Source organism: Thamnophis sirtalis, unplaced genomic scaffold (assembly GCF_051295495.1).
Source record: "Thamnophis sirtalis isolate CommonGarterSnake01/CBP01778 unplaced genomic scaffold, rThaSir2_p1.2 scaffold_7, whole genome shotgun sequence".
In the NCBI taxonomy this organism is placed as follows: Eukaryota; Metazoa; Chordata; class Lepidosauria; order Squamata; family Natricidae; genus Thamnophis; species Thamnophis sirtalis.
Window position 1 is genome coordinate 5613470 of NW_028261387.1, and position 16134 is coordinate 5629603.

Below are 16134 nucleotides of genomic sequence, written 5' to 3' on the forward strand. Positions count from 1 at the left end.
CGGCCATAAGAGGGAGCCAGAATGACTGTTAGCTCTATTTTTGTTAGATACTGGGCTGATCTGATCTGAGTGTTTTGGAACCTGGCTGTTAGAAAGTGCCGTGAGCTATTGTAAGTTTTGCAACTGCTAGCAAACTTTGAGTACCAGACTGTTTGTATGATTATGGACTAGGTTATTTGGATTATCCCTTAACTGAAAGACATTGATGACTAACTGTCTTATCCGTGTATAACTTGGACTGTTTGATGGACTCTGATACCTCTATTTCCACGAAAGTAAAAGCCTATTTAAACTGCAGTGTCTCTGTATGCTGGTTTGTGTGTTCTCCAACACAACTCTCACAACGCTTCTCTGAATGCGCTCGTTCTCCCAACGGGGAGCTTACCTAACACTGTAGTAGATAACTTCCTTGGCAACACTACTGGAGAAGATTTGCTATTGATTTCTTTCAAAGTATTTGTTTTTTGTTTTTTTTCAATAGGCCACAGTCTACAATTCTGGAATCCACTGGTAGTCTCTAAACAAATCCATTCGTGCTTAGCTTCTGAGCAAGGACATTTTGCACACCCAAACTTTAATCTGCCCATAAAATGATTCGGCTACTGTAATATTTTTTCTCTCTGATATGGAGAGGTATGTATTTAGGGATCTCATGCAGCTGTGGCTTTAAATGGTAAAGTGTTCAGTTAGGATTCCTTCCTTCTGCAATCCAAATGGGATTGAGAAAAGTTTTCAATTTCATCTCTTTGCGTGAACTAGTCCAGAGAGATAATTGAAAAAGTGGCTATGTGTAAACTGCAGTAAGCTGCTGTATTTCTAAGCAGTTCGGAGAACCGGTTGTTGGAAGAAATCTTATTTTATTTTTTCCCCACTTTACAGGGCTAATCCTGTAAGGAAGGCAGGAAGGAAACATTCTGGTGTTGTTTCTAGCCTCATCTTTATTGCCCTGCTTACAGAAACTGCCTCTCCGGTTAACCCTTATTATATTGTAACAGCTAAGGTGAAGCGCCCATCGACATAAGTTAGCCATGGCCACATTGTCACATGACCACCGAGTTATGCCTACCCAGCTGGTCATTATGGCAGAGAACCAGTTGTTAAATTATTTGAATCCCACCACTGATTCATTCATTCATCTAGGTATCTGGAAATTGAATAAAACTATTCAATGAACATACAGAAGTCATTATTTTACAAGGAACTCAATCATGAATATGATGCATAATCCCTTCCTCTCTTGCAGATGTCATTCAAATTCTAACAACTTCCTGTCTGCATACACTTTTCCATTTTGTAGATATCATTATAATAACACTGGCTAAAAGTTGTGGGTAGGGTAGGGGGAGAGTTATCTTTCACGGTTGCGATATAAGCGCTGCTGAGGATCAGCGCAAAACTAAGTTTGCAATTTCCCTTTTGAATGCAGTGGGGAAAAAAATGTAAATCTGCAGTCCATGATTAAAATGCAATGTGACTCCTGTTAAGGAAAACCAAGATCAAGGGTTAATTCATTTCATTTTATGATTGTTCACTGCCCAGAGTCAGTGGCTTGCGATGAATAGCTATACAAATTGAATAAATAAATAAATGTCTATGATTAGTAATCTCTTTCCTATGGTGATAATCTTCTGAGATTTTAAAGAGCACAAAGAAGGAAAGGAGTTGAAAAAGGCTTAGACAAGGACTAAATTCACTAAAATCCCTGCTGCAAGACAATTATATACTGAAAAATGAAAAGACTTTGAAATTCCTACAATGGAAATGAAGGTGATAGAACTAGGAGAGATGGCAAAATTAACTTGTTTAACTAGAGAAAGAGCAACAACTACATTTAACAGTGACTGGAAACCCCTTATGGGCTTTTTTCTTTAAAAAAAGGAAAAGAAAAATGAAGTTATGATTTATGTAGATTAGAAAGAGGGCAGCTTATTGAAAGAAGGAAATTATGACGTAACCTTAGGGTAAAATATAAGTGCATTTATAACTGCTATCAAAAAGATTGGAAGCTGCTTCTTTTATAATCTTTTCTCTTTCCTTCTTCTTTTTCTATTTTCTTTCTTATTCACCATTATTTTTTTATTTTCTTTCTGTTTAAATATTTGTGTTGTTTTTAACGCCTTAAAATTTTCTTCAATAAAAATAATATTTTTTAAAAAAAATCCAAACATGGGGTTAAGGAAGAATGATTCCTGCTGTGCTAAACAAGAATTTCTCATAAACAAATCATGATTAAGTATCTCTTCTCTTAAAGGAAAACAAATTGGCCACAAAGATCTACTGGATTAGCAGTAGATCCTCCTAAAATTATAGCTCAATTTACCAGTGACCTGGAAGCTGAGTAGTATTCCTTAAGGTTGTATGGACAACATAAATATCCTCAAAAGCACCTACATGTTCCAACATGCCAGTGTAAACAGAATAGCTAATTGGTTTGTTTATTTGTTTTACAAATTTCTAGGCCACTTAACTCCAGGGTCTCTTGAGTAGCCATTCAAGCATATACATGCAGTAAAAATAAATCAAAATAAAACCTAACAGATTCAGAAGGAACATCAAGTAACTCTTTCCCTTCCCAAAGCCCTAATAAAGAGCCCTACTTAATGCTCTTCTAAACTAAAGGCTGATAAACAGCAGCCATATACAGTATATATCCTGAAGGTATGCTGTTCTGCAGGGTTGGTGCCACAACCGAAACCTGTCCTACTGAGGCTTTGAGGCTACCCCCATATGCAGTGCATTGCAGTAGTATTCCATCTACTGCAAGAGCCGAGGTGGCGCAGTGGTTAAATGCAGCACTGCAGGCTACTTCAGCTGACTGCAGTTCAGCAGTTCGGCTGTTCAAATCCCACCAGGCTCAAGGTTGACTCAGCCTTCCATCCTTCCGAGGTGGGTAAAATGAGGGCCCGGATTGTTGTTGGGGGCAATATGCTGACTCTGTAAACTGCTTAGAGAGGGCTGAAAACCTTATGAAGCGGTATATAAGTCTAACTATTGCTATACAGTGACCAAGTCTTCATGTTAGAGAAGCCTCATAGTCCATATAACTGCTACTGTGACACAAGGCAAGGACTTCTGGCCACAACTGGCAGATGCTGTTCAAACAAGAGAGCTATGAGTCCAAAAACCACCTTCTCAGTTATGAACTAGACCCCAAAGAGGTAACCCTGTTCAGGCCTAGAAATGAAAGACTCCCAGCACCAGAATGGTCAAACAACTATAGATGCTTAATTGCACTCAGCTGGTGGTCATTAGGCTCCTCTCCAGACTATAAAAGGACTGCTTGTGCACACGCCCTTTTGCAGAAGTCAACGCAGGAACTAATGTCGGAGAACATTATTGTGAGCTTGGCAGGCTGGATTGCTGCCATGTCTTATCTTTGTTGGATTGCTGCCAAGGCTTATCTGTGCCGGTTTGCTGCCAAGGACCTGTCTGTCTGTTAATTAAATGTTAGTTAAATTAACTTATCTTTCGCTCGGAGTGTGTGTTGGTGTGGGACGAGGGGGGTCAGAACAACTATCCATGCTGACATACCCTGTTTCCCCGAAAATAAGACCTCCCTGGATAATAAGCCCAATTGGGCTTTTGAGTGCATGTGCTAAAATAAGCCCTCTCCCAAAAATAAGCCCTCCCCAAAAATATTGCAACACAGCAGCATCCATGAGGTGACAACATTCGCCACCGCCTCCACTGCAAAAATAATAAGACCTCCCTGAAAATAAGGCCAAGTGTTTATTTCGGGAGTCGAAAGAAAATAAGACCCTGTCTTATTTTCGGGAAAATACGGTAGAAGCAAATCCCATGAAATCCAGCAGGGCTTATTCTCACCCAGGCAACGCATTGCATTTTTCATTCACACGGAGCTTTGTGATACTTGTTGACAATGGCAACAATATCAAGATGTTCACGGTCTACTTAAAAATGCCCACAGATGTTTGTTTGTTTGTTTGTTTGTTTTATTGAGCTTATATGCCGCCCACTCCCGAAGGACTCCGGGCGGCTTACAATAAAACAAGGGAGGGGGATAATACACAAGACAACATATTAAAATATACAACAGTCACAATTTCCGAGGGGCTGGATATTTCGAAAGCCCTCCGGCCTACTGGAGCAGCCAGGACTTAACGGCTTTGCAGAAGGCTGGGAGGGTAGTGAGGGTCCGGATCTCCACGGGGAGATCGTTCCAGAGGGCTGGAGCTGCAACAGAGAAGGCTCTCTCCCGGGGAGTCAATGTCCCGGGGACATTGGCTGGCAGATGGGATCTGTGTGATCTAATTGGTCTATGGGAGGTAATCGGCAGGAGGCGGTCTCTCAGGTACCCAGGTCCGATGCCATGAAGGGCTTTATAGGTAACGACCAGCGCCTTGAAGCGGATCCGGAGACTAATGGGTAACCAGTGCAGCTCGCGGAGGATAGGTGTGACGTGGGTGTACCTGGGTGCACCCACGATCGCTCGCGCAGCTGCGTTCTGGACCAGCTGGAGTCTTCGAACACTCTTCAAGGGCAGCCCCATGTAGAGCGTGTTACAATAATCCAGTCTTGAGGTCACGTTCATGTTCCATATGAAGTCTGAAAGATTCTGTTCTTTAGCCACCCGCTAAATGTATTACAGGTTGACATTGTTACCTCTGGCCCTGGACCACTGCCTCCATTAACCAGCAAGCTGCCCGCTCCTGGTGAAGTGACCATCTGTTCTCCTCCACGTCTTCTTTTCTTCCTGCCCAGGCAAAAACTATTAATATGAGCATTAAAAGGCTTTTGTTCCTGTGACCAACCTGCCTTGCTATGTGGTGCAAAGAGAAGAGGCTTCAATCCCAGTGCTTGGAGGAGGGGTGGGGGAAGCAGCTTGGATGTGCGTTTTGGAGGATGATTCAATCTACGGAGGCTGAACCCTTTTCATGCCATGGATGTTGTGAGTTGCAGGCCCGCCTCTTTCCCTGCCAGTCTGCTCTAGGATGATAATCACTCACTATGAAAACTCATTAGCTTCCACAGCAATGAGTCCTTCACTGCTCAAGCTTGGTGCTGTCCTTAGTACCATGGCTATGATTTCTAACTGGATGTCCCAAACGCTCCCGTCACTGGTAGGACTGAATACCACCAGGCTGTCCACTTTTAACAAGCTAGTAAGTAACTTCATTCTCTGGAGAGCTTTTTGTGGGCTTGAGAGGGAAGGGATGGGAAGAGACAATCTGCTAGGGCGTTTTTCTTCTCAAGTGACCCAGAGATTGCAATTTTAATTTTGCATGCTTCTAGTAAGAACCTTCCTTTCTTTCAAGTTGTTAATGCATGTTGCAACCTATAGATTCACATGCTGGAAAGAACCTTTACCAACTGGAAACTGGAAACGGAATGGTTTTCTTTTTTTTTAAAAAAAAGAAGAGCTTTATAAAATATTTGTCTAAGGCACGGGTATTTGTACAAGTCTCAAAGCACCGAAGGCTTTCTTGTTTGTTCGCTTTCCACTTTCTGCATTGTGACTTCCGAAAAGCCTTGCTGTGATTATACAAAAATAAGCATGATTAAACTCGAGCTGTTCTGCTTCCTTTTCTTGCAAAGCCATTGCACCTTAGCAGGATGACCGCCTTTTTCCTGCTTTGTTTTCAATGTCGTATTTAGGATGTCCCGGAACAAAAAGCGAGACTTTTTGAGTTTTCCAGAGAGGAGGAGGGAGAGAAAGAGAGAGAGAAAGGAAGGAAGGAAAGAAGGAAGGGAGGGAGAGAGAGAGAGAGAGAGAGAAAGAAAGAAAGAAAGAAAGAAAGAAAGAAAGAAAGAAAGAAAGAAAGAAAAACTTTAAGACAAAAAGAAAGCACACTTTCAAATCATTTGATTAGGGCACCATGCCAAATTATAGATTGCTATTGGCTAAAGATGTCCACTGACTTTTCAGGATGGATTCCATTATGTGTACTACTGTTGCTGAAATGTAGTGCGATGCCTGCCAAAACGTCTTGTTCGGTACTAAAGAAGGAAGCCTCTCTGTCTGTGGTCTTAATAGCTTGATGAAACGGGTGAATTCTGCATCCTTTGCCATGCCATTTGCTGAAACGGAGCTAATGAAAGTTTGACGAGGAGGCACTTAACTGAATTTCCCTGCTCCAAAAGTTCCTCCTTACCTGTGCTCTGTTCATTGTGATTGCAATCAAATATCAGATTAAGAGCAGCTCAGGGCTAAATGCCACTTGGAAACTAAACACGTGGTCTCATTTACTAATCAATGTGGAATGTGTTCATTGCCTGCGGGCAGGAAATGAGAATGGAATCATGATACTTTTTAGTGTTCTTCGGTTGAACCGTTCATTTTGCTCTATTGTGAAATCTTTCCGTGCAGACGATTAAGGCTGATATTTCAGAGTATTTATCATGTTGAAAGAAATGTCCTTCTGGGTTCAGCTCCAAGTGGGGAAAAAGACACTGGAGACATAGAGGCTGCTTGGAAAGATGGTTTATTGGTGGACAGGACCACATGGCTTGAGCCCTGAACAGAAAAGGTGATCACATGCTTCAATGTTGGTGGAGAAGAAGAGAAGGGCTGAGGGAGGGACTTGCTAGGCTTTTTATAACCTGTTCAGTCCCACCTCTCTGTTTCCTGTTCCTGTGTAAGAAATGTATTCTGATTGGTTGTCAGACTCCCATGGTGCCATGCAGGGGGCTACTCCCTAGGCTGTTTTGAATCCATAGATGAGTTCTCAGATGCCATGTGGAGAGTTGAGTAATATCCCTTCCCCCTACAGCTGCAGTGGGGAAGTCTTTATTATGTAAAGTGGGCTAGCCTGGCCTTCTTAATGGGCCTATTGACAAAGTGGGGGTGGGCAAGAAGCTACAGGCAACTATTCTGTCTTTTAAAGCATGTTTCTTTCTTTTCACATCCAGAGAAATATTCTGCCTTTTCAATATTTCCTAGGGTATTTCATTTTTCTGGGAGAGGGCTGGATGATAACTTCCCACAATCAGAAATGCCGTTGTTTCTGTATATTTATCAGAAAGGAAGTTCACATCAGCCAACTTTTGTAACCTCTGTGGCTCTCTCTGGAAAGTTTAGAGTTCACTGAATGTCCAAAGGACCTCAAAGGGTTCTTAGTTCTCATAGAGTGAGCTAATGCAACAGTGTAGATCAGAGTGGAGTCATATCTGATAGGGACAATTCAGCCGTGACCCGTCAAAAGTGCAGAGGACAAAATCGTGCTCGCCGAAAGTGCGCATGTGACGTCATCACAGCGCGACGAAAAAAATTAAAAATTGAAATAATATTAAAATTAAAGCAAGCCGATTCACATAAAGGTAAGGGTTAGGTTTAGGGTTAGGGTTAGGGTTAGGTTAAGGGTTAGGGTCAGGTTTAGAGTGTTAGCGTTAGGTTTAACGTTAGGTTAAGGGTTAGCGTTAGGTTTAGCGTTACGTTAACGGTTAGGTTTAAGGTTAGATTTAGGGTTAGGTTAAGGGTTAGGTTTAGGGTTAGGTTTAGGGTTAGGTTTAGGGTTAGGTTTGGGGGGGTTAGGGTAAGGTTTTAGCTTTATTTTTACATTTTTCGATCACAGCGCGATGTTTTTGTCGCGCTGTGATGACGTCAAATGCACGCTTTCGTCGAGCGCGATTTTGTCCTCCGCGATTTTGTGGTGGAACCCAATTCAGCATTATAAGCTTCTTCTTTTTCCCATAGAATTATTGGTAAAAGCTACACGTTGACCCCAAAACTTGCATTTGTATTCTGTATAATTCCAGAAACTTGTGTGATTTTTATAGTACCTGGGGAAATCTGCACTCTGGTGTTTGATTGGCCATAAATCTCATCAGCTCCCTTTGGACTCATCTTACATCATAAGAGTAGAATATTTATTAGCCTTTAGAATATTTATTAATCAGGTAGGTTAGATCAGGAAACAATTCTACAGAAGTTGGCCATTATTCAGAGTGGCTATAATAACAGAATCTTGCAGGTCTTATTCTATTGTATATCCCCCTCCTAAAGCTAAAGGTTCCCCTCGCAGGTATGTGCTAGTCGTTCCCGACTCTAGAGGGCTCATCTCTGTTTCAAAGCCCAAGAGCCAGCGATGTCCCAAGACATCTCCATGTCATGTGGCCGGCATGACTAAATGCTGAAGGCGCACGGAACGCTGTTACCTTCCCACCAAAGGTGGTTCCTCTTTTTCTACTTGCATTTTTATGTCCTTTCGAACTGCTAGGTTGGTAGAAGCTGGGACAAGTAACGGGAGCTCACTCCGTTATGCAGCGCTAGGGATTCTGAACTGCCGACCTTTCTGATCCCCCTCCTATACCTTTATAAATTGAGGAGTTGATTGAGCATACTTTGTTTTGGACATGTTTTCCCCTTGTTGTTTTGGTAACAGATCTTGCTTATCTCTGTCAAAGTTACCTTTCTTACTCTCTATATCACGTTTCCCTAACTCAATAAAGGAAAAGTAGAATAGAAAGTATGACATAAACCAAGTCCATCTGATGTTAGTGTTCCAAATACCATGTAAAATTAAATCAGAGTCGAAGCCAAAACTATGCTTAAAGTTCCAATTTAATAAAGCAGGCATGTTGGCATAGTGCTATGGGATTCCGACTCTGGAAGTTACATCAGAATACCACCCAGTTAAAAGTTCATGATCTTGCCCCCACACCCATAATCCATCAGTCCCATCTTCTTCTTCCACGCTGGCATCTACGCCAGCGGTGGGTTTCAAAAATCTTCGAACCTACTCTGTGGGTGTGGCCTCCTTTGTGGGAGTTTCTTGCCGGCCATGTGTTTTCTTTCTTTCTTTCTTTCTTTCTTTCTTTCTTTCTTTCTTTCTTTCTTTCTTTCTTTCTTTCTCTCTCTCTCTCTCTCTCTCTCTCTCCCTTCCTTTTGTCTCTCTGTCCCTTTTTCCTTTTTTTCTTTCATCTCTCTCACTTTTTCTTTCTTTTTTTCTTTCTTTCTTTATTTATTTCTTCCTTTCTTTCTCTTTCTCTCTCTGTGTGAGTCTGTCTGTCTCTCTCTGTATGTGTGTGTGTGTGTGTGTGTGTCAGTGGTGGGTTTCAAAAAAATTGGGAACCTCTTCTGTAGGTGTGGCCTGCTTTCTGGTGGAACCTCTTCTAACCGGTTCGGTAGATTTGACGAACCGGTTCTACCGAACTGGTGCGAACTGGTAGGAACCCACCTCTGGTCTACACCTAACTGCTTCCGGTCAGGTGTAAAGGTTTGGGAGACAAAAGATGACCTTGAGCTTTTAGGAAGGAATTTTTTATTTTGAAAACAACATATTCTACCCTTTGCTAACCCCCCCCCCCACCTTAATAAGAGTGTGGCAGGCCAAAGATTCTTAAAGGAACGGCTGCAGGCCTGGCATCTGAATTTCTCAAAAATATGTTGCTAGCCTTATTGCGAAATGCCAGAAACAAGAGAGAAATGCTAAACATATAGAGAGAAAATGCATACCAATATATTTTGACGGATTGATAGGTAGATAAAGCAAGCATAGAATAACCTTTTGAGAATGGCAGTTGTGGGGAATGTTTGTGCTTCCCATATGTTAGGAAAAAAATTAGATAGAGAGATACAGGCAGAGCATCCCAGAAGTAATAAATCAGTCATCAAAATAAATGTCAGTCACCACAATATTATTATTTATCTCCTGCTCATGCATAGTTATTAATTTTTTTAAAAAAAAAATCTGATTTACTACCAAATGTTGACTATCCTATTGCTTGTTTGAGAGAGAAAGAGAAGGAGAGCTGCATATGGTTGCTACTGAATCCTAATTTCAGAACAGGCCCCCAAGTCTAGTAGAGAGCTTACTTTCTCCTACCTTCTCCAAATACTATAGAACTCTTTGATAGTGTTATGGCCCAGCAGGAGCCGTTGGAGCTGCCACCAGACTCCGACAGCGAGGACCCCTATGAGTCGGCTCTGGAGGATGTGGAGGACCCTGGACAGGGTTCCGACTCCGAGCAGGGTGCAGAGAGGCTGGTTGGCCACCAGGAGGCACCTGAGCCTTGGACCAGTGGGGAGGAGACAAGGGAGAGTGAGCCGGAGGCCAGCAGTGAGTTGTTCCTGGATGCACACCATCGAAGAGCTACTAGGCATCAGGAACAATTTATGCAATTACAGGAGGTAATTGCGCTCAGCTGGTGGTCATTAGGCTCCTCTCCAGACTATAAAAAAGACTGCTTGTGCACACGGCCCACTTGCAGAAGTCAACACATTGACTAAAGAGAACTGTTGTAACTAACTTGGCAGGTTGGATTGCTGCCAAGGTTTGTCTGAGTTGCTGCCAAGGTCCTTATCTGTTTGTTTGCTTGGCTTTCAGCCATCGAGACTTTGGTCTTGCTATTAAAGTACATTCTAGTTAAGCTCGTCTCGGCTTTCGTTACTGGACAGAGGAGGGTGTCAGAACAGATAGATATCATAACCCCCACCCCCATACCTATGTAAATAGAGGGAGAATGTGATTGGGCCATTTTTGCATATTTTCTGCTTGTTATAGAGAATATGGAAGTCAGGGTAAGTTGATGTACACTCCTTTCTGTGGGAAGAAATATCCATCTGGTTCAGTTCCAAGTGGGGAGAAAGGGACTGGAGACAAAATGGATGCTGGAGGATGATTGGAAAGATGGTTTAATGATGAAGTAGAACCACATGGGTGGTTCTGGCAGTTGACTACATGGGGGTGGCGGGGGGTTATACCAATAAGATCACATAGATTAGGCCTCCTCCGTATTCCATCGGCCAGCCAATGCCGGCTGTCAACTACAAGGAGGAGGGCCTTCTCAGTAGTAGCCCCGACCCTTTGGAACGAGCTCCCCGTGGAGATTTGTACCCTCTCCACCGTCCAGGCCTTCCGCACAGCCCTTAAGAACTGGCTAGCCCGTCAGGCCTGGGGACAAGGATAGCCGCCCCTCCCGAATGGGGTGATGTAATGAAGGGGCTTATGTTCTTAAAGGGTGTTGGGTAATTCCTATTGTGGCTTAATGCCTTTTTCCTGTGTTGGATCTTGGGTGAGAGTATTTGCTTATGAATAGAGCTATATATCTCTTTATGTCTTAAGTGCTGACATCTGCTTTGGGCTATTAAGAAAAGGTGGGGGCTGCTTTCTCCCTCTAAGAAACTGTTTCTCCATTCCTCATCCAGGGAAATATAATATTCTGCCTTTTTAATATTTCTTAAAATATTTCATTCTTCCAGAAGAGCGGTGGGTGCTCACTTTCTACACTTCCTTTTCTACTTGCCTTGCAGCATCAACCCAGCAGATCTGATGAAATGTTGGCTTGCTGAAGTCACCCTTGCATCCCAGTCAAACTAAAAAGCAAATGATGGAGAAACGTTTGCATTCTCTCAGTGTAAATCTTCATAAAAATATTAACCTCATTGCATCACGTCATAAAAGCAGGGACCTAACGCCTACCTGTCTTGCTTTTTCCCAGATAAGCTGTGCGAATTTATCTCCTTCCTTTTCTCCAACTTGGTTTATACCAAACTTGAAAAGTGCTACCGTAGCTAACAAGCAGAACAACTTTGACTAGTTGAACTTTAGTCGACAAATATGGAATTCCGTGCCCTTGCTTGGCTCCCTTTGAGCTCTCCGGACAAGAAACAGCTTCTATTCTTCCATTCTCTTTGTTGCCTTCCCCATTCAATATCTCTTTATCTCCTCTAGGGATGTACCCTCAAAGCCAAAGGGGCAGTCCTGAAGTTCCTCAAAATCTTCCATCAAATTATAATGTGCAACGCAACAGGACGAAATTGTTCAATGCATTTATTTATTTGTATCCTGCCTTTATTATTTTACAAATTATTCAACGCGGGAAACATTTTCAACATATGGATATTCCTCCTCCTGTTTCTCCCACAAAAACAATTCCGTGAGATGAGTTGGGCTGAGAGAGTGAGATTAACCCAGATGGCTTTCACGGCGGGACCAGAACTCATGATCTCCCGCTTTCCAATCTGGTGCCTTAACCACTAGACCAAACTGGCTGTCGTTATGTGGCCCACAAACTTTATAAAATAAAATGGAAATTAAATAAAGCCTAGTTTATTTTTTTTAGTTTATACTCCACCCATTTTTTTAGAATGCAGCCCTCTAACCTACTATTCACAAGCATTATAAAAGCAGTTGTGAGTTAAATGTTGTAGTTTGCCAACCAGAGGTGGGTTCCTACCAGTTCGCACCTATTCGGTAGAACCGGTTCATCAAATCTACCGAACCGGTTAGAGGAGGTTCCACCAGTGGACCCGGAAAGCAGGCCACACCTACAGAAGAGGTTCCAAAATTTTTTGAAACCCACCACTGGTCCTTGGATATGATTATTCTACACTATCATGCTCATATTTATAAAACTCAGTGCCTCTGTGAAAGGTGAGGATGACTACAGCGTTTGTGGTGCGATCAGAACATTGCGTGTATTGAAGTTGTTTTAACACAAACCAAAGATGCCTTTTAAAAAACAAGTTGACATCCTATTCTTATGCATGCCAGTGCTGTGTGTGGGGTAATTTAAGGTGGTTCTGACAAGTGTCGTCGGCATCTTCATATCCGGTCACATGGGCGGCAAGCCACTCCCATCCGGTCACATGGGTGGCAAGCCACTCCCACAAAGGAGGCCACACCCACAGAGTAGGTTCGAACAATTTTTGAAACCCACCACTGTTGCCAACTTATATTCTTGGAACACAGGGTCTCTTTTTGAAAATTCTAAAGTAAACTTCAAAGATAACTTGATATCGTTCAAATATTTTACAATTAAGCCTTTCATTCTTACCTGACCTGGTCAATAGCAAAGAACTGTGGGAGATATAATACAAAAGAATTGAGTTTGCAGTTACTACTACTCTAAGGACAGTAGTGGAGAAGAGGAAGAGGAGGAGGGGGGAGGAGGAGGAGGAGGAGGAGGAGGAGAAGAAGAAGAAGAAGAAGAAGAAGAAGAAGAAGAAGAAGAAGAAGAAGAAGAAGAAGAAGAAGAAGAAGAAGAAATAATATATTTTTCTCTCCCTCTCTATTTTCGCAACCCTTTTAAGAGGGATCCAAAAGAAAACCAATTCTTTAAGTCCCCCTCCTCTAATTCTTTTCCTCAGCTCAAGATGAAGTTACTGCTATAATTTACTCTGAATCTAGGCAAGAGCTTTGAAAAAGAAAAAGGCAACTTGGATCAAAATCAGAGTCCAAGAATCCCTAACACCATCCTTCCTTCCAAATCTAAATTCCCATCAAATATTCCCCTAGACTCCTTTTCCTGTTCATTGGCTTGCTTATTTTGGCTTCTAACATCTGATGCATCAAAAGGGAAGTTTCCCCTCAGTTTCATGTAGGGTAAAATTCTGCATTTTACTGAGATGAGCCAGGAAATCTTTTAACTTTGCAGAAAGGGTGGGTTTTTAAAAAATCTTCCTTGATATTTCCCCCCTCTTATTCAAATCTGCCAGCAGTAGAAACGACAGTGGGAGATATTGTTACAGCCCAAGTGCTTGTTCGGAACCAATTTTCCTAGGAAGAGAAGCCCATCTAAAAAATCACAGAGCTGTGGGAAACAATGTCAAAGCAGGCTCTGAAGCACTGGAACTTAAATGTAGCCTGATGCTTTCAATCAGCTAAAACCTGGGCACCCAATCCCGAAACGCTTCTCCTTGGAAATTCTTCATTCTAAATACGCACCAGATGTATGGAAAAGCTATTTGAAAAGATCTTGTGGCGATTACTTTTTAAAAAATAGAACAAATTTGGTATGCAAACACCTGAGGACTCTCCTAGCATGGCATAATTCCTGAATGGTTTGGGTTTTGTTAAAGTTTGAAAAGAGTCCCATATAACTCTCCTCTTTCCTTTCTTCTCCTTTCTTGGCTCCCTTATTAAACCAATTTAGATTATAAAGTCTCACTTCTCTCAGTTTGCATATGCTAACTCAGAAGAAACATACCTTTCTAGGTGGGACCCTGTACTTCTCTTGAGGTTTTAAGACTCTAGCTCGTATTACCTCTAACCATTGGCTATGCTGATAGGCTTGTGTTCTGACCTCCCTCGTCCCACACCAACACACACTCCAAGCCAAAGATATGTTAATTTAACTAACATTTAATTAACAGACAGACAGGTCCTTGGCAACAAACCGGCATAGACAAGCTTGGGCAGCAATCCAGCACAGATAAGCCGTGGCAGCAATCCAGCCTACCAAGCTCACAATACTGTTCTCCGACAGTTCCTGCGTTGACTTCTGCAAAAGGGGCGTGTGCACAAGCAGTCCTTTTATAGTCTGGAGAGGAGCCTAATGACCACCAGCTGAGTGCAATTACCTCCTGTAACTGTGTAACTGTTCCTTACGCCTATTAGCTCTCCGGTGCCGGGCATCTAGGAACAACTCCCTTGGCTCCTCCCCACTGCTGACATCCGGATCACACTCCCTTGTCTCCTCCCCACTGGTCCAAGGCTCAGGCGCCTCCTGGTGGCCAACCAGCCTCTCTGCGCCCTGTTCGGTGTCGGAACCTTGTCCAGGGTCCTCCACATCCTCCAGAGCCGACTCATAGGGCCCCTCGCTGTCAGAGTCTGGTGGCAGCTCCAACGGCTCCTGCTGGGCCACAACAGGCCTGGTAGGAGACAGAGCCCAACAATATCTGAAAAGCTAGAATTTCTCCATCCTGAATCTTTGTAGAAGACCCTCTAGAACGATAACATGTTCTTTCAGATCTGTTACCATGGTCTGTATTTAAAACCTACAAGGGATAGGATCAAGCCCTGATTTGACCCCCCCCCCCTTATGATAACTGAGATCACAACTCTATCTAGTTTTCAAATGGGGCCTCTATTCTACCTTGACGTAAACTTGAGTAGGATTTCATATCCATGTACTCCAGGCCGAAGACAAATCTACATTTGCTTTTACTGTTAATTTACTTGTAATGTTTGATCATTTCCTATTGAAGTAACTATTAGGGCGATTACTGTTTAGTAGGACTGTGCAGCAATCCAGATTTTACAAGTTGGCCATGCCCATCTAGTCACATGGCTGGCAAGCCGCTCCCACCTGGTAACATAGTCAGCAAGCCACTCCCACCCAGTCACATGGCTGGCAAGCCACTCCCACAAAGCAGGCCACACCTACAGAAGAGTTTCTAAAACATTTTGAAACCCACCACTGGGAAACCCTGTGCCATTTCAAATGGTTGTCCAATCTCTTCTTAAAAACTTCCAGTGTTGGAGCATTCACAACTTCTGGAGGAAAGTCAATCAAATGATTAATTGTTTTAACTGTCAGGAAATTTCTCTTTAGTTCTAGGTTGTTTAGATTATTTCCCATCCGTTGCTTGTTGTCCTACACTCAGGTGCTTTGGAGAATAGGTTGACCCTCTATTCCTTGTGGAAGCACCTTAGATATTGGAACACTGCTATCATGTCGGCCCTAGTCCTTCTTTTCATGTATCATGTTACAAAGATATCCATTACAATTTGTGGGGTACATTTGCCTTTTTATAGATTGAAATGTATATGTTTTTTTAAAACACATACTGTATGTCTTAAACATTTAGACCAAGGGGGTAAAACTCGTGGCATCACATTGTTGTCACGTGACATAGCCCAACTTTTTTCCCCTTCACTAAACTAGGGGGGGGGGGTTGGCCTGCATGTGATGCATTGGGGCCACAGGCCATGAGTTAGACATGTGAAGATATTCATGTCTTTTCTATTTGTTACTCCTTACAGAAGTTGGGACATTTTTTCAGAGGTTTTGGGGGCTGTCCTGGACTGCTCTGAAATCAGTTCAGGAAAAAATGCATTTGGCTCAAGGAATTATTGACAAGGTGACATATTTATGTGTGCTCCATATCACCTTTCCCCTTTTGAATCTGGATCGTTTCATATGATCCATTAAACATTTTTAGTAACACTTTATAATCCTCTTTTGTAGACTGCCCATTTCTGTGAGATGAGTAACTAGAGATAGATACAGTGGTGGGATTCAGCCATTTCGCACCTATTCGGGAGAACTGGTTCTTAACTTTCTAAGAGGGTCAGAGAACCGGTTGTTGGAAGAAATCTTCTTTTGGTTTTTTTCCGCTTTACAGGGCTAATGCTATAAGGAAGGCAGGAAGGAAACATTCTGGTGTTGTTTCTAGCTTAATCTTTATTGCCCTGCTTACAGAAACTGACTCTCCAGTTAACCCTTATT

General features: G+C 42.5%; 1 protein-coding gene across 2 annotated transcripts in view; it reads left to right on the plus strand.

Moving 5' to 3' along the window:
• The window catches only part of OLFM3 (olfactomedin 3), a 232974-nt gene that overhangs the window by 149132 nt on the left and 67708 nt on the right, over window positions 1-16134 (plus strand). The window contains exon 1 of one of the 2 annotated variants that reach the window (XM_087719221.1): window positions 4938-5123. The exons of the other annotated variant lie outside the window; for it this stretch is intronic. Coding sequence (XP_087575347.1) covers window positions 4953-5123 — 171 coding nt within the window. The 5' untranslated portion in view covers window positions 4938-4952. Of the gene's footprint in view, window positions 1-4937; window positions 5124-16134 lie in introns of those variants that run through there. 2 annotated transcript variants of the gene reach the window in all.